The sequence below is a fragment of the Geotrypetes seraphini genome, chromosome 13, assembly GCF_902459505.1.
Source record: "Geotrypetes seraphini chromosome 13, aGeoSer1.1, whole genome shotgun sequence".
NCBI lineage: Eukaryota > Metazoa > Chordata > Amphibia > Gymnophiona > Dermophiidae > Geotrypetes > Geotrypetes seraphini.
This window is the reverse complement of record NC_047096.1, coordinates 53,890,076-53,910,845: the sequence shown is the minus strand read 5'-3', so window position 1 is coordinate 53,910,845 and position 20,770 is coordinate 53,890,076. Positions and strand designations below refer to the sequence as shown.

The 20,770-nt window shown below is 41.5% G+C and overlaps 1 protein-coding gene across 1 annotated transcript in view; it reads left to right on the top strand.

Annotated features, from left to right (window-relative positions):
• The window catches only part of FOXRED1 (FAD dependent oxidoreductase domain containing 1), a 51,335-nt gene extending 32,336 nt beyond the window's left edge, over positions 1-18,999 (top strand). The window contains exons 9-12 of the mRNA XM_033919115.1: positions 9,640-9,769; positions 11,155-11,256; positions 14,206-14,469; positions 17,254-18,999. Of these exons, the coding sequence (XP_033775006.1) occupies positions 9,640-9,769; positions 11,155-11,256; positions 14,206-14,460 (487 nt within the window). The 3' untranslated portion in view covers positions 14,461-14,469; positions 17,254-18,999. The remainder of the gene's footprint in view (positions 1-9,639; positions 9,770-11,154; positions 11,257-14,205; positions 14,470-17,253) is intronic.
• The last annotated feature ends 1,771 nt before the right edge of the window (positions 19,000-20,770 follow it).

Here is a 20,770-nt window from a genome sequence, read left to right as displayed (position 1 = left end):
ATGACTCTGCAGTGCCATGTGCGTCTGGTAGCGCTATAGAAATAATTAATAGTAGTATTTGTTCCCTTTAAGGCATATCCTCCTTGAGCCACATTAACAGACCTAAGAAAGGATAAAACTTTTGAGTAAGGGGAAAGTCAGAGAAGCCCCAGGCTTTGCTAAGGTAGCCTCTAAACCAGGGGTGCCCAATAGGTCGATCGCGATCGACCGGTAGCTCGCCAAGGCAAAGTGAGTCGATCACCCAGGACTCACTTTGCCTTGGCGATCTATTGGGCCGATCAGTCTTCCTCTCCCCGATGTCAATTCTGCCGTCGGAGAGGAAGTTCGGGGTCAGCCAATCGCTGCCTGGCTGGGTGGAACTTCCTCTCCGATGGCAGAATTAACGTCGGGGAGAGGAATGCTGGTCAGCCCGAAGCAGGGAGAGCATGGGGCGGCATCGGCGTCGGCTTTGGGGCCTGTTATCCATTGGTGGCGGCAGTGGCAGTGGCTTAGGGAAGGGCAGGGAGAAAGAAAGAAAGGGGGAGGCAGGGAAACAGAAGGAAAGAAGAGAAACAGAAGGAAAGAAAGGGGGCATGAAGAGAGAAAGAAAGAAAGGTCAGGGAGAGAAGAAGAAAAAGTTGGGGGAGGGAATGAGGTGTGGAAGAGAGGAAGCATACAGGCTGAAAGAAAGATTGGATACACAGTCAGAATAAGAAAGTGCAACCAGAGACTCATGAAATCACCAGACAAGGTAGGAAAAATGATTTTATTTTAAATTTAGTGATCAAAATGTGTCTGAATTTATGTCTGCTGTCTATATTTTACAATATGGTCCCCTTTTACTAAACCGCAATAGTGGTTTTTAGCGCAGGGAGCCTATGAGCGTCGAGAGCAGCGTTGGGCATTCAGCACAGCTCCCTGCGCTAAAAACAGCTATTGTGGTTTAGTAAAAAGGGAGGGGGGTATTTGTCTATTTTTGTATGGTTGTTACCGAGGTGACAGTGCATAGAGTCATCTGCTTTGACCTCTTTGAAAAAACCCCGGAAGAGGAATGATAATTAACAATTCTATGCGTACAGTGTGCGTTGTGTTTTTTTTAAATTTTATTGTTGGTAGATCATTTTGACTTGGTCATTTTAAAAGTAGCTCGCGAGTCAAAAAAGTGTGGGCACCCCTGCTCTAAACCATGCCAGTTGTAGTTAAGGGACTGCTAAGAAGAGATGTTTGAAGCATTACAGACTGCAGGGTTGGACAGGTTTTTATATGTGGTGTGGCAGAGACTACTAGAGAACCTTTTGTGACTGAACTAGTAGACCTGTTGTGTATGTATTAAAATAATCTTTGTTGAACCTGAACTGCCATCCTGAGAAGGATGAATAGTTTATTATGGTTTGGCTATGTATTCAGAGGCCCAAAGCATCACTGTTGGCTCACGCTATCAAAAATACAGTACATAGTAATATATATTTTAATAACATTTTGGAATTGTACAACTTTCTAGGGTTATAATCCCATTGTACATAGAGAACATAAAACCGATACAAAGAAGACATAATTTGATATTGTAATGCTACTTAAATAATAGCAGTACAAATGCAGATCAGCATATCAATGGTATGATAGGATAACCGATTCTAAAAATATAGTAACAAATATATATTAATCCCAAGAAAAAATGTATTAATAAATAAAAGCAACCAGAAATATAAAGACAAATGAGTTGAACAAATCGACTGGAACAAAAATACTTTGGCGACAACAATGTCCAAGATGCAGGTCTTTATTGAAAACAGTCAGTAAATCCACATGACGGGATGTCTAGGACCCAAAAAATGGGGACTAAAGACCCAACTCGGTCCGTGTTTCGACAACCCTGTCTTCCTCAGGGGTCCCTGAAAATCCTAATGCAAAAATGTGGATCAAATCCTAAAACCTAAGGTCAAATATGGGAATGGACTGGTCCAAGTAGAAAACTCTGCGCGATTGAGAAATCATCAATAGCTTTTCAATAGGTTTTAGGATTTGATCCACATTTTTTCATTAGGACTTTCAGGGACCCCTGAAGAAGACAGGGTTGTCAAAACACAGACCGTGTTGGGTCCTTAGTCTCCATTTTGTGGACATCCTGACATGTGGATTTACTGACTGTATTTTCAATAAAGACCTGCATCTTGGACATTGTCATCTCCACAGTGTTTTTGTTCCTGTCTTGGCTGACCTTCAGGTCTGTGGAATATTAAGGGTCAATTTTTGTTTGTGGTTTGAACAAATCAACCACCAGTAGCAGATAATAGTTGCCTATAATATTCTATTATATCTTTAAACTGCACTTTTATCACAACTCAATAATTATACCATAATTATTACCACAGGGCCAAAGATATATAATTAAAAAAAGTTAATAGATTGACTTTCCTTGTAGATATATATATAATAGATCTGGATTTCTTGACAAATGTAACTTTTTTACTGGAGACAAACAAGATAGTAAGCCATCACAGTTGGGTAACATCACCTGATAGAGCTCAGTGCAAGAAAGGAAAAGTTTGTTTAGTTTTTCAAGTCTTATGAACTTCAACTGCATTTGTGCCTTTAGTTCTTGGTTTTCCACAGAGCCAGTGAAACATACACCCTTCTCTTTCTCTCTTCCAGTCTACCAAGTATTGATTTAAAATCTAATTCTTGTGTGGGTTGCCTTTTTTTTTTTTTTTTTTCCTGAAAAGGTTTTATATTTACCTTCACTAGTCCAGTTTTACAGCGATCCTTGTTTTCTTTACTATTTGTTATTATCCAGACAAAGTGGGTATTATGCTTTGACTAATGGGTTAAGACAGAGAAAAAAGTAGTTCTATGTGATTTGCCTTTAAAGGGTGCAGCTATAGAATGTTTAGCATTTTCTGTCTTCAAGTGGATAGTGGATGATCCATGCAAGTCCTGACTCAGGTTTTTTTTTTTCTGTTGGTTGGTAGAGCAGGTTTCTTTGGAAGGATTATGCTCCTTTTTCTTCATAACAAAGATTTACACAGATTTTATTGGAGTTGGAGTGACACTTGGGGTATCAATTCTCTTTTCCCCCTCCCTTCACTATAGGCTCCTCGACAAATTAAAGGACCCAAAGTTATGTCAGCAGTGTTATTTTAACTGTCGGTTGTTAGTTCTTGTTGCTGGGTTTAACTTTGGATTCTAGTAAGTACTGGTTTTTTTTTCAGCCAAATGTATTACAATGGCTGCCCATCTAGGCAGGAAGCTTCTATGTTCCTGTCGCTAGCTTGTCAATCTATTGGGTCTGGTTGTGTAAACTTTGGAGTTCACAAAATGGCTCTCTGTCATTTTGTAGTTTACTACAGCAGCTTAGTTGTTCTATCTAAGAAATCTGCTTCCTTGTATTCACAAGGCCTAGTAATTCTGGAAAGCTGCAACTATCTCTAGGCTATATACCTGCAGTATTTTTCTCTCGTGTCCCATGCAGCTATGGGGAATTGGCTGCATGCTAACAATTAGTGCTGTGACTGTCTGTTTTATTAGCTATTTTCCTGAGCTGAACAGTTTTCCCTATTAATCAAGTTCTAGAACTTTGCTAGAGTTCTGTTGCCAGGCTACAGAGCTGTAGCAATTCAGTAGTACATGTGACTGAATAATTTTCTGATGTTGTGTTTTTGTTTGTTTTGTAATAATTCCCAGAACTGGACAAGCTTGATGACCTCTGTTCCATTTTTTTGTATAAGCAATCCATATGTAGAGCTCCTTGAGAAACTCGGCTAACTTACCCTAGGAAATAGTTCTATTTTGTAGTGACAAAGTTGGCTTGTGTTCACAAGCTGTGGCACTGAATTCTATTTTGAATGGGGTAGGGTGGATTTGATTTAAATCATGGTTTTCTCATTATATTCACTGCCACTCAGTACTGCCCAAAAAAGAATATTTGCTTGTTTCAACTTTTTATTTCTTCATAACAACTGTATCAAAATGACAGTAGCATGCAATAATAACAAATACAGTATATTTTTGCTCAGATAGAACAGTTCCTCAAGGCAAAGATCAAAACATTTAATAACCTGAAGATCCTGCCTGTTCAAACATGTTCCTTTTGCCATCTTCATCAAAGCATTTCTCAGGATGTTTTTTCATTTCGGGCCACCAGACCTTGCATTTCTTTGTTGCATTGTTTTCATTTTGCACACATGCCAGCCTTGCCCATGGGTAAAGCAACTTCATTAAAACATTTCCAAACTGGAAGAAGTGATGTCACCGGGTTCGATGGCTGCCTAATCTGGTGGCTCCATCCTAAAGCCAGCGAATATACTTAAATTAGAAGCAATTTGGCAGGCATCCAGTCAAAATACTTTGGATTCAGTGAAGGGAAGCACTGGCGTTGGTATTGTGACCAAAGAGAGCAGAAAAGGAGATGGTGGTAGGCCATGCCACGTAACAGAGAAGGGATCAGACAGGCTACCACATGGTGTCAGCACTTTGGGAGAGGAAAAAAGGTGAGTGTCACTAGAACCAACAATTGTGGATACTGTTGAGGTTCTCCTGCAGCTGAATGATGGAATGGAGGTGCCAACTAAAACGGACCGGCTCATGGTTAATAGTGAAATCTTGGTGGTGGTGGTGCAGGTTGAGTAAGTGATCAAGGAATTGCTCCAAGACCTTATGGAGATGGGGAGTTGCATTGACACGGTAGATCTCCATGTGGACTCTTGTGAAGAGAGAGTGGTGGGAGCACAACAGGGACTTGAGGATGTTGGAACAGAACTATCTGAATTGGTGGCCAAAATGGAGGACATTGAGAACTGGGCCAGGCACAATAATTTGAGAATTCGGGGAGTGCCTGATACGACTTCATATAAAAATGCCAAAGATGTGTTAGAGAAACTTGCTTGGTGGCTTCTTTAGGAGTATATCCTGGAGTGGAGAGGGTAACTTGCATCTAAGATGGTAGACAGGCTGCAAGATATTGTGGTATGCTTCCAGAATTTTGCTCTAAAAGAGAAGTTGCTCCACATGGCCTGGGAGTATGGGACTGTTCAATGGGATGGCAACTGAGTGGAGCGCCACCAGGACCTTGCTTCAACTACCCTGCAGAAATGGAGGTCATTTTGAGTAGTGACCTGTGCTCTCACTAAGGCTAACATACGCTATCTCTGTACATTTCCTTTTGGATTATTGATCACATTCCATGGAGTACGTAAGCGAGTGGTGACAGGCAAAAGGTTTGCTTTTGAAGAAAGATATTGAGATACCAGAGGTGCCGCTTTCTGCGGTGGTAAAAATTGGCAGTTTTATATGGCTGGGACAGCTAACTCTATGCTGCAGTGCTAAAGGTTAGCTGTTTTGGTTTTTCACAACAACTCTGTTCTCTGGTCTTGCAGACTGGCACTAGCACCGTCACCGGCCAAAATTATTGCATGCCACTTCCAGCCACTACAGTATCTAAGCAGCATCAGCAGCTATATGGCATAATGTCTCCAAATGCTTCTATTGCACTCGTGCACCTTTTAACTGTATTGGACAGCTGCATCTCAGTAAGGCCAATTATGTTGCACAAATGCTTCAGCAAATGGTATTACACCACTGCTTCAGTCAGTGATAGTGCACAGTGACGCCAGCCATCTATATTGTGCTCTGCCATCTAATTGACTCTCAGCCACTCCAGCTAACACTACCACTCAATCACATCCCGAGATCTAGTGCGCAGCCATTCCAGTCAGCATGACTACACCACCTGACTATTACTGACCTTCACCATGTAGTTCAAGTACACAGCTGTACCAGATAGCCTTTCCTCATAAAAGAGTTCCATCCCCTTTATCGTTTTGGTTGCTCTTCTTTGAACCTTTTCTAGTGCCGCTGTATCTTTCTTGAGATAAGGAGACCAGAATTGAATACAATACTCCAGGTGAGGTTGCACCATTGGAGTGATACAGAGGCATTCTTAGTCTTGTTAACCATCCCTTTTAATAATGCCTAGAATCCTGTTTGCTTTTTTGGCTGCTGCCGCACATTGGTCAGAAGGTTTCCTCGTATTGTCTACAATGACACCCAGATCCTTTTCTTGGGCGCTAACTCCCTAGGTGGACCCTAGCATCCAGTAACTGTGATTTGAGTTATTCTTCCCAATGTGCATCACTTTGCATTTGTCCACATTAAATTTCATCTGCCACTTGGACACCCAGTCTTCCAGTTTCCTAAGGTCTGCCTGCAATTTTTCACAATCCACATGCATTTTAACAACTTTAAACAGTTTAGTTTCACCTGCAAATTTAATCACCTCGCTCATCATTCCAATTTCCAGATCATTTATAAATAAGTTAAATAGCACCGGTCCCTGTACAGATCCTTGTAGCACTCCACTGTTTACTCTCCTCCATTGAGAAAAATGACCATTTAACCCTACCCTCTTTTTTCTATCTGATAACCAATTCCTAATCTACAACTGAATGCTGCCACCTATGCCGTGACTCTTTAATTTTCTCAGGGGCTTCTCATGAGGAACTCTGTGAAAAACTTTCTGAAAATCTAGATACACTACAACAACCAGTTCACCTTTATCCACATGTTTATTCGCACCTTCAAAGAAGTCAAGCAAATTGGTGAGGCAAGATTTCCCTTGTATGACCTCATGCTGACTCTGTCTCATTAAATCATGTTTGTCTACATGTTCCACAATTTTTTTTTTTTATAATTGTTTCCACCATTTTACCCGGTAATTTCCCGGATCTCCCCTGGAACCCTTTTTAAAAATTGGCGTAACATTGGCCACCCTTCAATCTTCAGGTACTACAGATGATTTTAGTGACAGGTTAAAGATCACTAACAGCAGGTCAGCAATTTCATCCTAGGGTTCTTTTAGTACCCTAGGATGTATACCATTCGGTCCAGGCAATTTATCACTTTTTAACTTGTTGATTTGGCTTGGTACATCTTCTGGATTCACCGAGATTTCTTTCAGTTCCTCTGCATCATCACCCTTGAAAACCATTTCCAGTTCAGATAGATTTCTTACATCTTCTTCTGTAAAGATCGAATCTAAGAATTTATTCAGTCTCTCCGCTATGGCCTTATCCTTCCTGAGTGCCCCTTTTGCTCATTGATCATCCAACGGATTCCATCACAGGTTTTCTGCTTCTGATGTACCTATCGTATCTTCTCCTACTGAATCACAGTGAACAGGGGAGCAAAGGAATCCTCTTTCAACATACTCATTGTTTTAGTGCTGCTTTGGTTCTTTGGCCTTTCCCAGCTTAAGAAACTCCTCTCCAATTTCATAAGGGGAGTCTCTTCTGTCCTTCTATTCATGTTACACTGCATTTGGTAGCACTTTTCTACTACTGAGCTACCAACTACTTTCAGTGTCTACAGTTAGTTCTCCCTAGCTGGGTGACTCAGGTTCTGCCTTCCTTGCTTCCTTCTATGTTTTTGGTATTTTGGTCAAGGATCATGTTCTGCAGCTGAATCAGATCATTATTGCATGGATGTGTGTTTGCTCCACATTCTTACATGATTTCTAGTTTGTCTACTGACTATTTATCTCCTAAAAGACTGAAACAAAAACTCGAAAAGCCTTCTCAGGTTCATCTTGAGCTTTGATGTATTGGCTACTGTATCACTGCTTTTGTTCTTTGCACTCTCAACTATTTGAGCCTTTTATTCTCACACTATTATAGACTGCATTGCTACATCCCAAATGTCTGGACTGGTCTGGTAAGTACAATAGGGAAGGAAAAAAATATGCCTTACATGATCATTTTTTTTCCTTTAATCCTATCACACCATTTTAGAAACCCTTCCTTATGGTAACTGATTTCTTTTTGTTGTTTCCTTTAAGTCAGTGGTCTCAAACTCAAACCTTTAGTGGGGCCACATTTTGGATTTGTAGGTACTTGGAGGGCCACAGAAAAAATAGTTAATGTCTTATTAAAGAAATGACAACTTTGCATGAGGTAAAACTCTTTATAGTTTATAAATCTTTCCTTTAACAGTTAAAGGAAAGATTTATAAACTTTAAAGAGTTTTACCTTATGCAAAATTGTCATTAACTATATTTTCTGCAGCCCTCCAAGTACCCTATTTTTTCTGCAGACCTCACATTTAAAGTTTAATATCTTTCCTTTCTCAAAACTAACACATTTCAATCACTATATTGAAAATAAAATCATTTTCCCTACCTTTGTTGGCTGGTGACTTTATTTTTATGTGCTTTTAACTATGTTTTTAGGGCCTTCTTGTCCTTTGACTGTTTTTCTCTCCGTCTTCACTTTCTGCCTTGCATCCATTTTTGGCATTAACTTAATATTCAATTTTTCTGCTTTCTTTTCAAAATCTATGTTTCCATGTCTTACCTTCCCTTCTATCTCTTTCTTCTTCCGTCCCTATTTCCTTGGTCTGACATCTCATTCTTTCCTTTCTCTCCCTCCCTCGTTCCTTCCTTCCTTCCTTTCCCCTGGTCTGGCATCTGTCTCCTTCCCTCCCCCAACTTTTTATTTCTTTCACCCTGCCCCCTTCTTTCTTTCTTTCTCTCTCTCTCTCCATGCCCCCTTTCTTTCTATATGTCTGTCTTTCTCTCTCTCTCCGTGCCCCCTTTCTTTCTTTCTCCATGCCCGCCCTTTCTTTCTGTCTTTCTCTCTCCATGCCCCTTTCTGTCTGTGTCCCGTCTCTCTTCTTTCTTTCTGTCTCCCTGTCCCCCCCCCCCTTTCTTTCTTTATTTATCCCTGCCCTCCCCCAAGCCACCACCATTGGGGAACAGGCCGCCACTGCCACAATCAGGGAACAGGCCAGTGTCGAGGTCTTAGCTCTCCCTGCTTATCTTCCCCAGCATTGTGCTGACCAATTCTCGCCACCCGATATCAATTCTAATGTCAGAGAGAAAGTTCCGGGCCAGCCAGGCAGTGATTGGCTGGCCCGGAACTTCCTCCCCGACGTTAGAATTGACGTCGGGTGGCAAGAATTGGTCGGCTCCGAGCTGGGGAAGATAAGCAGGGAGAGCTAAAACCTCGGCACTGGCCTGTTCCCTGATTGCGGTGGCTTGGGGGAGGGCAGTGAGATGGGAAGGGAAGCATATTGGGGACCCCTGCTTTAGGTGAGCCGCGAGCCATTTGCCGACATTCCCTCCAGAGAGACTTCTGCAAGTCCAATTACAGCAGTCGCTGTCTCTACGCAATTGTCCTCTCCACAATCGGATAACTTGTGAAGTGGAAAGGACAGATCGAGGGCCGCAAAATAGTCCCTGGGGGGCCGCATGTGCCCCACGGGCCGCATGTTTGAGACCACTGCTTTAAGTCCATTCTGTGGATGGCACTGCTTTTTGTGGATCTTGACACATTTATTATGTATCATGCATCTCCTGACTCATAGAAGTACTGCATGTTAGTAGAGTCTGTCTACCTGGTTGGAAGATTTATTGGCTGAGTGTGGCATTTTGCTGCAATTGTTTGTTATTGTTCAACACTATGGATTTTAGCACCATTGCTTGGCTATTTGTAATACTGAGCATTGTATAGCTGCACAATCCCCTGTAGGGACAAAGCACATGGAACTATTTCTATTTCTGTCTCCATCCTCTAGTTGATGGACACAACACCCACTTGTCTGGAATGGTCTGTAAGACTAAAGGAAAAAAAAAATTATCAGGTAAGGCATAATTTTTCCTTCTATCTTTAGGTTTGTGTATGTATTTCACTGTTATGATGGACCCGGCCTGAACTGCCCACTACTGATAGACAACACTGGAGCTTACTTTAGACGAGAAGGAGTGGGAGGCAACTACATAGGCGGCCTCTCCCCTGATGAGGTGAGCATGTACACATACTGGTGCTTTTTTATTAGTAGAAAGAACCACACTGCTGCCACTCTTCTGTCCAGGATAATTTGTTACACTTGGGGCCTGTTTTACAAAGCTGCGCAGCAACAGCCCCGAAGCCCTTTAAATCTCTATGGGTTTCGGGGCCTTTACTGCACTGCAACCACTAGCGCAGCTTTGTAAAACAGGCCTCAAGTCTTTCTAGCAATCTTGAAAGGAGTTACTTACTGACATTACCGTATTTTCACTCATATACCACGCACCCGTGTAAAACGCGCACACGGGTATAGCGCACGGGAAACTGAAATTTATGTAAAGAAATTTTTAAATACCACGCACACCCATATACCGCACATGCCACCCCGAGTCTCCCGTCCCTGCCCGACTCTCCTTTCGCCCGCCCCGACTCTCCTCTGGCCGCACCGACTCTCCTTTCGCCCACCCCGACGTCAGAGAAAGGGCGGGACCGCTGGAAGAGGAAGCAGCGCAGACGCAGGGCTCAGAGAAGGGGCGGGATCACCGACAGAGAAAGCAGCAGGACAACGGTAGGCAGCTTCTCCATGATGGGGGGGGTGGGGAGGCTGTGGGGGTGTGAGTGGTCCTTCGTGGTGGGGGTGCGGGTGCAAGTGCGAGCGGTCCTTCGGGGTGGGGGTGCGAGCGGTCCTGTGGGGGGGTGAATCGGACGTCGGGGAGGGGGAACTATGTAAAAAAAATGTGTACAGCGCGCTCACGAATATAACGCGCATGGTTATACTCGGTTTGTAAAATCGTGTATAACGCACACGTTATATGCATGAAAATACGGTAAATAACTGATTGAGGCAATAGAGGAAAGGCATGTGATAAAATTGCTGAACTGGAGGGCACATTTGCACCTACCTTATTTCTAAGCCTTGTTGAACGTTGTTACAAGGCTTGAAACCTAGTTAAGTTTCTAATTATCCATAATCCACATGAATCTCTGGGATGGTCATGTTTGCAAGAAACATAAATATCACTTATGTCTTCTAGATCCTGTTGTATGCAACTAAGTTACCTATTATGTCAGAAATGGCATGCATCAATCTGCTCCCTTTTTGCATGAAATGGTCTTGACACTTGTTTTGAAAACTGTATCCTGAAGGGCTGCAGAGAAATGTTAAAACCTTGCATACTAGCTTTGAATACTTTTAATAAGAGAGGTATATTACACAGGCAGCACAATTTAAAATAAAAAAAAAAACCCTCATAATGTTCTCTTTTCTAAAATGTTTTGTAGGATAACCATATGGTCTTCTGAAAGTATAAAATTTGTTAGCTGAGCTTTCTTGTCTGATTACTTTCTTTGTTTGGCTTACTTGGGTGCCATCATGTTGTCTCTGTGATGATCTTTCCAGGAGGAGCCCAACATTAGTGATCTAAATGTGGATTATGAATTTTTCCATCAGAAGTTGTGGCCCAAGTTGGCCCACCGAGTCAATGCCTTTGAATCACTGAAGGTAATGGAAGCTGGGGTGCTGAGAGATTTCCTTGTCACTAATTTCTCTGCTTTATTAAAGGAAGGCTATGTAAAAAGCAACAGTTGCAAAGGTTAAAAGTTGATATGAGGCATGGAATTATTTAAAAATACATTTTTATCTGGGCTTTCAATGTGATATTCCATATATTAAAAGAAAATCAAATGACTGCCAGTATAGTTTAATGATGATGTGAAAGACTACCAAAGCCAAAAAGGTATCTTAAAAAAAAAAAAAAAAACGGAAATCAGGCCAAATGAGGAGAATAAAAAAAAAGCATAATCACTAGCAAGTTAGATATTGGTAGGGCCTTGGTCTTATTGGCCCACCCCAGATTTGCAACTGTAATTTGAAATTATTGGAGTTATTGTTTCTGTATTTGAGGACTGCAGCCTATCTAGTGTAATGCTAGCTTTTTAAAAAAGGTTGCAAGAGTGATTCAGGTGTCTACAGACAAGGAGATCCGACATCAATGTCAAAATTGCAGAAGTTACTGCTAAAAGAATTACAGGGCATATGGATAGACATAACTTAAAGGAGAACAACCTCATGGAATAGGTAAAGAAAAGACTTTCTGCTTAGAATTTGATGTAAATACACATTGTGAATAAGGAGAAGTTAGTCAGTGCATTATATCCAGATGGTTGGAAGGCATTTTATAGAGACTTGAGACTTCTCAGAAAATTGAAGAGGCTGGTGGCAGGCTTAAAAATACAGTTTTGAAAAGCTGCTGCACCAAAAGGCTGAATGAGCTACTTGTATATCATCACTGCACTGCACTGAGTTAACACGGTCCTCTCTTTGGAGTGAACTGGGCTGGGCTGAGGGTAGATACCTAAAGGGGATAATGTCTATAGTTAGGTTGTGGTTAAAAGAAAAATAAATGCTTAGAGAGGAAGTTGCCTCCACTCCTCACTATAATGCTGGTCTACACCTTCAGGCTCTCTTCTTCTTGCACACCAATCACTGGTACTATATGTCTGTTTTCTTTTCTTTAAAACATTTTGTGCAGCCCACACTGGCTGTGGCTTTCCAGACTGTTTGTATTTAGCTCGCACCTTCATCAGTAGTAGCTCAAGGTGAGTTAGGTATAGAAGTTATTTCCTTGTTTCTGGGAGGGCTCGTAATCTAAGTTTTGTACTTGAGGTAGTGGAGGGTTAAATGATTTACCCATGATCCTGAGGTCTTTGTTTACCCCTTCCCTCCTTGATCATGGTTGAAAGCCCTTCTCTGCAACTTAAAAGATCAAGAGGATATGATCCAAGTTTCAGAAATCATGAGGTGGTGCACAACAAGTTAACAGGGAATGATTATTTACTCTTTCTATTTAATGCACTAACCTGTAACAAATTTAAAAGATATTGTAAGAAAATATTTTCAGTCAACACACAATTACTGTAAGCTATGGAATTTGTTGCCAGAGGATATAAACAAAACTGATAATAATGCTGAGTTTTGCAAGTGAGGAAAGCATATAGAGCATGACTCATGAAATTTGGGGGGGAGTGAGGGCAATTTGCTGAATGGTTAGGGTAATTTGGAAGTTGAAAGGTTTACGGGGTACCAGAGAAATTGCTAGGGAGTAGTGTTTTGAGAGTGAGGCAGTTGTGAGTGTAGTTTTTGAGAGTAAAGGGAATTTCCAGGACGGTGAGACGCTTGGGGCTTGATGCAGTTTGCAGAAGGTAAAGATTTTGAAGCGTGGGCTTAGATTAAGGGGTGGTAGAGTAGTTTTGTGGGGGGAAGGGTGTTGGGAGAAGAGAGAGCAGGGAAACATATTTGAGAGGAAGAATTACTTAACTTTTCAATGTATTTAGGTTTCTGTACTCTAGAAACTTGAAGTTCTTTTCCCATTGGACCACTTTTTTTTTTTTTTTAGGGGAAGGGAGGATAGAGGCCTTATTTCTCTGAAATGCCATATCCAGTCTGGTCCATTTTCAAACTTGATCCATTTTTATCAGTTTTTCCCAATTGTCAAGTTTCATCCCATTCCATTAAATTTTTAGTTATTTTGTCTATAGACAGACAAACATTCTTGACCCTTTTTGCTATAATTCTATGCAAGCATTTCCATCGGGTTGGAAAGAATAAAAATAATTTAAACTTGACATAAATCTAGTAAAATACACACAGAGAGGTGATGATCTGCAAGCACGTTTACAGGTGAAAAACACGGAGCAGACCAATAACACTAGGACAATTGTGCTTTATTAAACAATGTCTGACACAGCCACATTTTGCCTTTTGGCTGCATCAAGGGTGGATGCTAGTAGGGGATAAATACACTCTCCCTTACAATCAAAGACTTTTATACACATAACTCAAGCAGCATTCAGAATTTAGAGAATGACACGGGGACAAATTTTTCTCTGTCCCTGCGGGAACTCATTTTCCCAACCCGTCCCGGCGAGTTCTTTTCCTGTCCCTGCCTCATTCCTGCAAGCTCTGTCCTCATTTGTACAAGCCTCAAAAACTTTAAAATCATAAGTGTTCGAGGCTTGTGCGGTTAAGGCAGGGCTTACAGGAATGGAGCAGGGACGAGACAGGGAAATTGAGTTACTGCGAGGATGGGACAAATTTGCCCCCGTGTCATTCTCTAATTAAGATACTCAGGCAGCACTTGCCTCTATCGATGCACAATGTGCACACTTTTACATTGAGAGAGGACAAGTGCTGCCTGAATTATATGCTTGTAAGGGAGAATATGCTTTTTATCCCCTACTAGCATCCACCCCTGACACAGCTAGAAGGCGAAATGAGGTCATGTCAGGTTTTGTTTAATAAAGCACAACTTTCTTGGTACTATTGGTGTGCTCTGTTTCTCACCTATAAAATCTAGTAAAGCCTCAGAGTTGAGTTGATTGTTGAATTGTAACCATATACTTTAATTTCTTTCTTGAGAAATAGATGAGGTTTCTTGGCTTTTCCTTTCAGGTGAAGGGTGGCTGGGCTGGCTACTATGACTATAACACCTTCGACCAGAATGCCATTTTGGGGAACCACCCATTGGTCGAGAACATGTTTTTAGCCACAGGCTTCAGTGGGCATGGCTTGCAGCAGTCTCCAGCAGTAGGAAGAGCCATCGCTGAACTCATCCTGGATGGAGGCTATGAAACCCTTGACCTCAATGTCTTCTCCTTTAAAAGGTTTTACACTGGAGAGAAAGCCCTGGAGAGAAATATTATCTAACAGCTGCATGTAAGAAAGAAATCTAAGCTTTTTCTGTCCTTGTACTGGGCTCCCAATCTACCTGTCTCCCATTTCTTTGTTTCTTGTATCCACCTTCCTTCTGATTTGCTATCTTTCTTTTTCTGAGGAGTGCTAGGCTAGATGGCGGCTCATTGATAGAGGTGTTAATAGGGGTTGGGCATGGGCAGGGCAGAGCTAGGGGGCCCAGTGTAGTTGTGTGCCTAGGGACCCTCGACTAATTAATCCTGCCCTGCCTACAAGTGTATTCGCTCTGCAGCTCCTCAGTATCTCTCATCTCTCCAGATTCCTCCTCCTCCCACCAGGCATTCCGCTCATCAGATGTGTCTCTCTTATTATTATTATTATTATTACATTATATTAGTGATTTCTATTCCGCCAATACCTTATGGTTCAAGGCAGATATCTGTACCCTTCTCTTCTACGGCCATCTCCAGACTCTGTCTCTTCTACTTTGCTGCACTGTATGTCTGGAAAAAACTGCCTGATTCAGTACATAAAGCTCAGTCTCTGGCACATTCAAATCCAACTTTTTTTGAAGATGCTTTCAGTTCCAAACTTCTACCCACCTTCTACGCACCAATATCTGTCTGATCATTCCCGCTGTAATTCCCCCACCTGAGCACTGTGTATTGATGCACCTTCTTGTCCAGTTTGTCTGTCTTGACTAGTTTGTAAGCTCTTATGAGCAGGGACTGTCTCTGTTTGATGTACAGCACTGCTTATGTCTAGTAGCACTATAGAATGATTAGTAGTAGTATAAGAGAGAGAGAGAGAGAGACACCCTGGACCATGGGGGAGGTCAGGGCTGGAGCTGAAGGAGAAAGGAAAAAGAAGAGAAAGTGGACATACGGCCAACTCTAGACTCGATCCCTTCTACTTTGTTCTAGGCATACAGTGAAGCAATCTGCCTGACTCGGTAAGTCAAGCTCCATCTCTGGCAGTATTCAAATCCATGCTTAAAGCCTACTTCTTTGAAGCTGCTTTCAGTTCCTAATTCCAAACAATCCGCTTGCACCCATTTTTCTTTCATTCCTCTGTAAATCCCCATCTGAGCACTGTGTATACATGCACCTATTTTGTCCAGTTTGTCTGTCATAACTAGATTGTAAGCTCTTTTGAGCTGGGACTGTCTATTCCATGTTTGGTGTACAGCGCTGTGTATGCCTAGTAGCGCTATAGAATTTATAAGTAGTAGTAGTAGAAGTATATGAGGTAGGAGAAAGAGGCAGATGTTAGACATGTTGTCCCAATCAGGAACACCGAAACTATAACGGGAAAAATCTTTAATAAATCTTGCTCAGTAAAAATTGAACCAAAAATAAAACTTCTTGGAGTAACCATAGACAAAGACCTAACCTTCCATGACCAGATAAGCTCTGTAGTAAAAACTTGTTTTTACAAACTAAGGCTCATCCGCTCTAACTTCAATCCTTGAAACTAATGCAATCATAACCCTTGTGCATTCACTGGTTATTTCCCATTTAGACTACTGTAATTCCCTATATAATTGACTCCCACAAAAAGAATTACGCCATTTGCAGCTCATAAAAAATACAGCAATCAAACTTATACATAAAGCAGAGAAATATGATCATGCAACTCCTCTCTTGAAAGAAGCTCATTGGTTACCCATCACACACCATATCACCTATAAAATCTTAATGCTGGTTTTTAAACTCTCACGTCTTCCATCTTTTCTCGATAAACTTATTATCCCTCTCTGTTCTCTTCAGACTCTCAGATCAGCCAATCAAAACTTGCTGGCCGTTCCTTCCATCAAAGAATTCTACTATACTAGGAAAATTAATTTCTCAGTAGCTGCTCCAACCTTATGGAATGCCATGCCACCTCAACTTCGTCATGAAAATCTTCTCGATAAATTCAAGACCAAACTAAAAACATTTCTTTTTCAAGATGCATATCATAATCTCTAAATACATCCTTCCACAAAACTAGTCAAATCATCTCAACCGCTTTTACGAAGCGACCCTATCCCTGATGTTGTATCCTCCTCCCCTCTTCCCTTTCTTTTAACTTTTATTTTAATAATGTATTTATTGATCTTTCCATCCCCTTAATACCCTCAAATTCATGTAAGTCCTTGTCTATTGTCTTTTGATGTTCACTCTTCCCCATATATATATAATTATTATTTTACTTTTTATCTCTTTTTTTCTTTTTTTTAGTATTGTAAACCGGCCAGGTACACGTTGATGGTCGGTATATTAAATTCAATAAAAACTTGAAACAGACAGACACAAAGGGGTAATGCTGAATACAAGGGATGGGATGCTGGACAGTAAGATGGAGCTGACAGTATCTTCCCTCTTTACCTCTGTCTCCATCTTACTGTTCAGCATCCCACCCCTTGTATTCAGCATTACCCCTTTTGTGTCTGTCTGTTTCCTCCATGTCTAACATCTGTCTCATGTCCTTTTGACATTTCTTCCTTTTGTCCACTATCCATTTTTCCTTGTGTTTCTATTCATACTGTTCAGTGTCTTCCCATTCACACTGGACAGTATGAATGGGAAGACACTGGACAGTATGAATAGGAACACAAGGAAAAATGGATAAGTGGGCAAAAGGACATGAGACCCCTGAAAGAGTTAAAAAACCAAAACAAAAAAAACCCTCAAAAACAAAGAATAGCAGGAGACACTGTGACAAACCAATGCTCAGCAACAATGGTAGGAAAAAAAATATTTTGTTTCTGAATTTATTAATTGTAATAAGACAGCTTTGGGAAATTTTTGTTTTTTGTTTTTACAGGGTTTGTTTACCAAGGCTCTGAAAGGGTGTCTTCTCTCCTGCCCCCCTGTGTCATTCTTTAAGGAGAGAAGGAAGAATCAGAGTATGACTGGGTACAGCCACTGACCCTCAAGCCTTGTACTGAAAAATGCTGGTGTAGAAGGACTGAGGTTGAGAGACACTAAAGAATGATACAAGATGGTTTCTCACGGTTATCTATGGGGACAAATTCTGCCCCCATGTCATTCTCTACTCCCCACCACCTTCAGAGAGATGGTGCTATAAAGAGTCCAACTCGGTTTTTCTAGCTGGGGCCCATTTATTCCCAGCTATGCCACTTCTCTGAGCAAAGTTTAAAACTTTTAAGTTTCACACAAACTAGCAAACAAAAATCCTATTTAAATAAGCATGTCTTGATGGTATGAAGAAACACTAAATATAGTACATTAGCCAGAGGCTAATCTTTCTAGTAGAAGATTTCATAATTAAGGTGCAATTAATGAGAAGGCTCTATCGATCTTTACTAGATCAGCATCTAACATTGATGAGTTGCAAACCAAGCTGCTTGTGGTAATTTAGGAAAATGACCTGTCGCATAATGAGATGTCACAGATAATTGGACCCTTTTTTCTTTTCTTGAATGAAATACCATCATGAATATCTTTAAACGGGGCCTGAAAATGTAATATGGAACCCATGTAAATCTCTAATTCCTGGGAAATATGATCTCTGAAATTCACATCCTGGCACTTTCTTCAAAAATTATCAGTGGTAGTCCAATGTACAGGATATTAACAACAGTTGAGCCATGTCACAAAGTTTGGATTAACCAAACTAAATCATTATAATTCTAGTCATTTGTAGTTGCCTAAATGTCAACCTGGAAATTAAATTAGCCTATGCATTGATGGACAGGGTTGTGTTCAGATGGACATTTAGATTATGTATACATACATACATAAAACCTATTTAACATGACCAGATCCATCCCAAGCTCCACCTGCTATACTATCTACTCCTTATCAAATCTAAAATGTTCAAATTACCCATCATGTATTACCTAATTTCACGACAATTCTTATGTAATCCGCCTATGTATTTTGTAACTTCATGACAACTCTTATGTAATCCACCTTGAACTGCAAGGTAATGGTGGAATAGAAATCACTAATGTAATGTAATTATGTGCTCTAAGGCTAACCTCTTCTGTTGACAGCTGAATATCAGGGTGATGATCAGTTCCCCACCCACAAAATTTCTGTTATTTCTTTCACCCAAATGTGTGAGCGCCTGTTGCAGATGGTCAGTCCATCTTTCCAGTCACTTACATTAGTTCCCTTGCACAGGCAGAAGCATACAGATTAAGGGAGGAAATGGTCAGAGGAGAGCAGCATGGCAGGAAGCCCAAACCCTGCCACTAGAAGATGCACAGGACAGCTCGCCTAGCCCGTGAAAGAATGAGTTGAAAAGGGACAGAGTCTCGCAAATATAAATACTTATGATCAAGTTTCATTAGATTTTACAATTCTGAGTCATTGAGTACTGTAGGCTCAGTGCCTTGATTTTGCTAGTCTGATTTATCATAGTATTATCCTGTTGGTTATTTGTGATCTAGTTTGGCCACTTAAAAACCTCCTGTCCAGCATTCTTTCTCCCCACCAACTTCTCTTTTCTTTTTGCTCTTGTACTTTATCTCCTGCTTTCTTTTCTTTTTCCCTCCCTAGTTATCCAACATCTTTCTTTCCTTTCCGTTCCTCGAGTGAGTACAGTTGCAACTTATCCAGCCGTTCCTCGTATGGGAGATCCTTGAGTCCCGAGACCATCCGGGTGGCCATTCTCAGACTGGAGTCGGTCCAGAGAATGGCCACCCGGATGGTCTCGGGACTCAAGGATCTCCCATACGAGGAACGGCTGGATAAGTTGCAGCTGTACTCACTCGAGGAACGCAGAGAGAGGGGTGACATGATCGAGACATTCAAGTATCTCACGGGCCGCATCGAAATGGAAGAAGATATCTTCTTTTTCAAGGGTCCCGCGGCAACAAGGGGGCATCCATGGAAAATCAGGGGCAGGAAACTGCACGGGGACACCAGGAAATTATTTTTCACTGAAAGGGTGGTTGATCGCTGGAATAGTCTTCCACGTCAGGTTATTGAGGTCAGCAGCGTGCCTGATTTTAAGGCCAAATGGGATAGACACGTGGGATCTATTCACAGAGAAAGGTAGGGGAGGGTCATTGGGGTGGGCAGACTAGATGGGCCGTGGCCCTTATCTGCCGTCTAGTTCTATGTTTCCAGCATCTCTTCATTTTCCTTTCCCCTGCCAAACCTGCTTCCTCCTTTCATCGCTGGGTCTGTTTTCCCTTGCCACTGCAATCATTAAATGTGGAGTGGGGCCCTTGAAAATATGTGTACCTGTATATACTTAAGCCTGCCACATCCTGCCCATTCTGATGCAAACTCCCTGTCAAAGAGGGTGGGATGCAACAGGCCTTCCACCGAGCAACTGCTCAGGAACATGCTGTTGACAACATTGAAGTGTGCAGCATTGTCTCTGTCTTGTCACATCAGTGCCTTAAGTCCAGGATCCTGCAGGACATTTTTGGTAGGCGGTAGAAAAGGGGCCAGTGCCCAGATGTACCACTTTTTATTTATTTATTATAATTTATATTCCGCATATGCTACAATTCTATGCAGATTACAAATTATTCAGGTACTCAAGCATTTTTCCCTAACTGTCCTGATGGGCTCCCACTGTAACTAATGTACCTGGGGCTATGGGGATTAAGTGACTTCCCTAAGGTCACAAGGAGCAGGTGGGATTCAAACCCACAACCTTTGAATTTTTGTGGGTTAAAATTTGAAAGATCAAACTCTTAATTATAGATAATTCTTTTTGGTTTATTCTGGAGGACTTTAATCTTCTTAGCAAGATGTTTCTTCCCTACATTAATTGCTTCCATGTAGTTAAACCATAACCATCTCATCCTTCCTCATGTGATTAGTGTGTGTTAGAGCTCACAGCACACCCTGGTGGCCACAAGTAAAATGGCACAGGCAAACAGAATCTATAAGACACACCTGACCATAAGATGCACCTTATCTGTACAGGAGGAAAAAGCAAGAAAAAAAATTCTGAACTAAATGGTGTGCCCTGGCCCCCTCTGGTGGTCTAGTGGTAGACTGGGACAGGGTACTGGGCATGTCTAATGGTGGGCAGCACAAAGACAAAGGAGGCAAAGGCCCCCTCCCCCAATCCCAGTGGTCCAGCGGTGCACAAGGCAGGCATGTGCTTTTTGTGTGCCTGCTTGGTCCCACGCTGCACTCCGAATGGCTGACTGTCAGTAGGCCATGGAATTCAACCCGGTGCCATATATAGTATGTTTTTAAGTTGAATTTTAACCATGATGTATAATTCTGTCCATAGAAATGTGTATACAATTGTATTTATCTACTGTTGTGAACCGCCTAGAACTAATGGCAGGGCGGTATACAAGAAATAAAATTATTATTATTTTCAGTAATTATCTCATAATGGC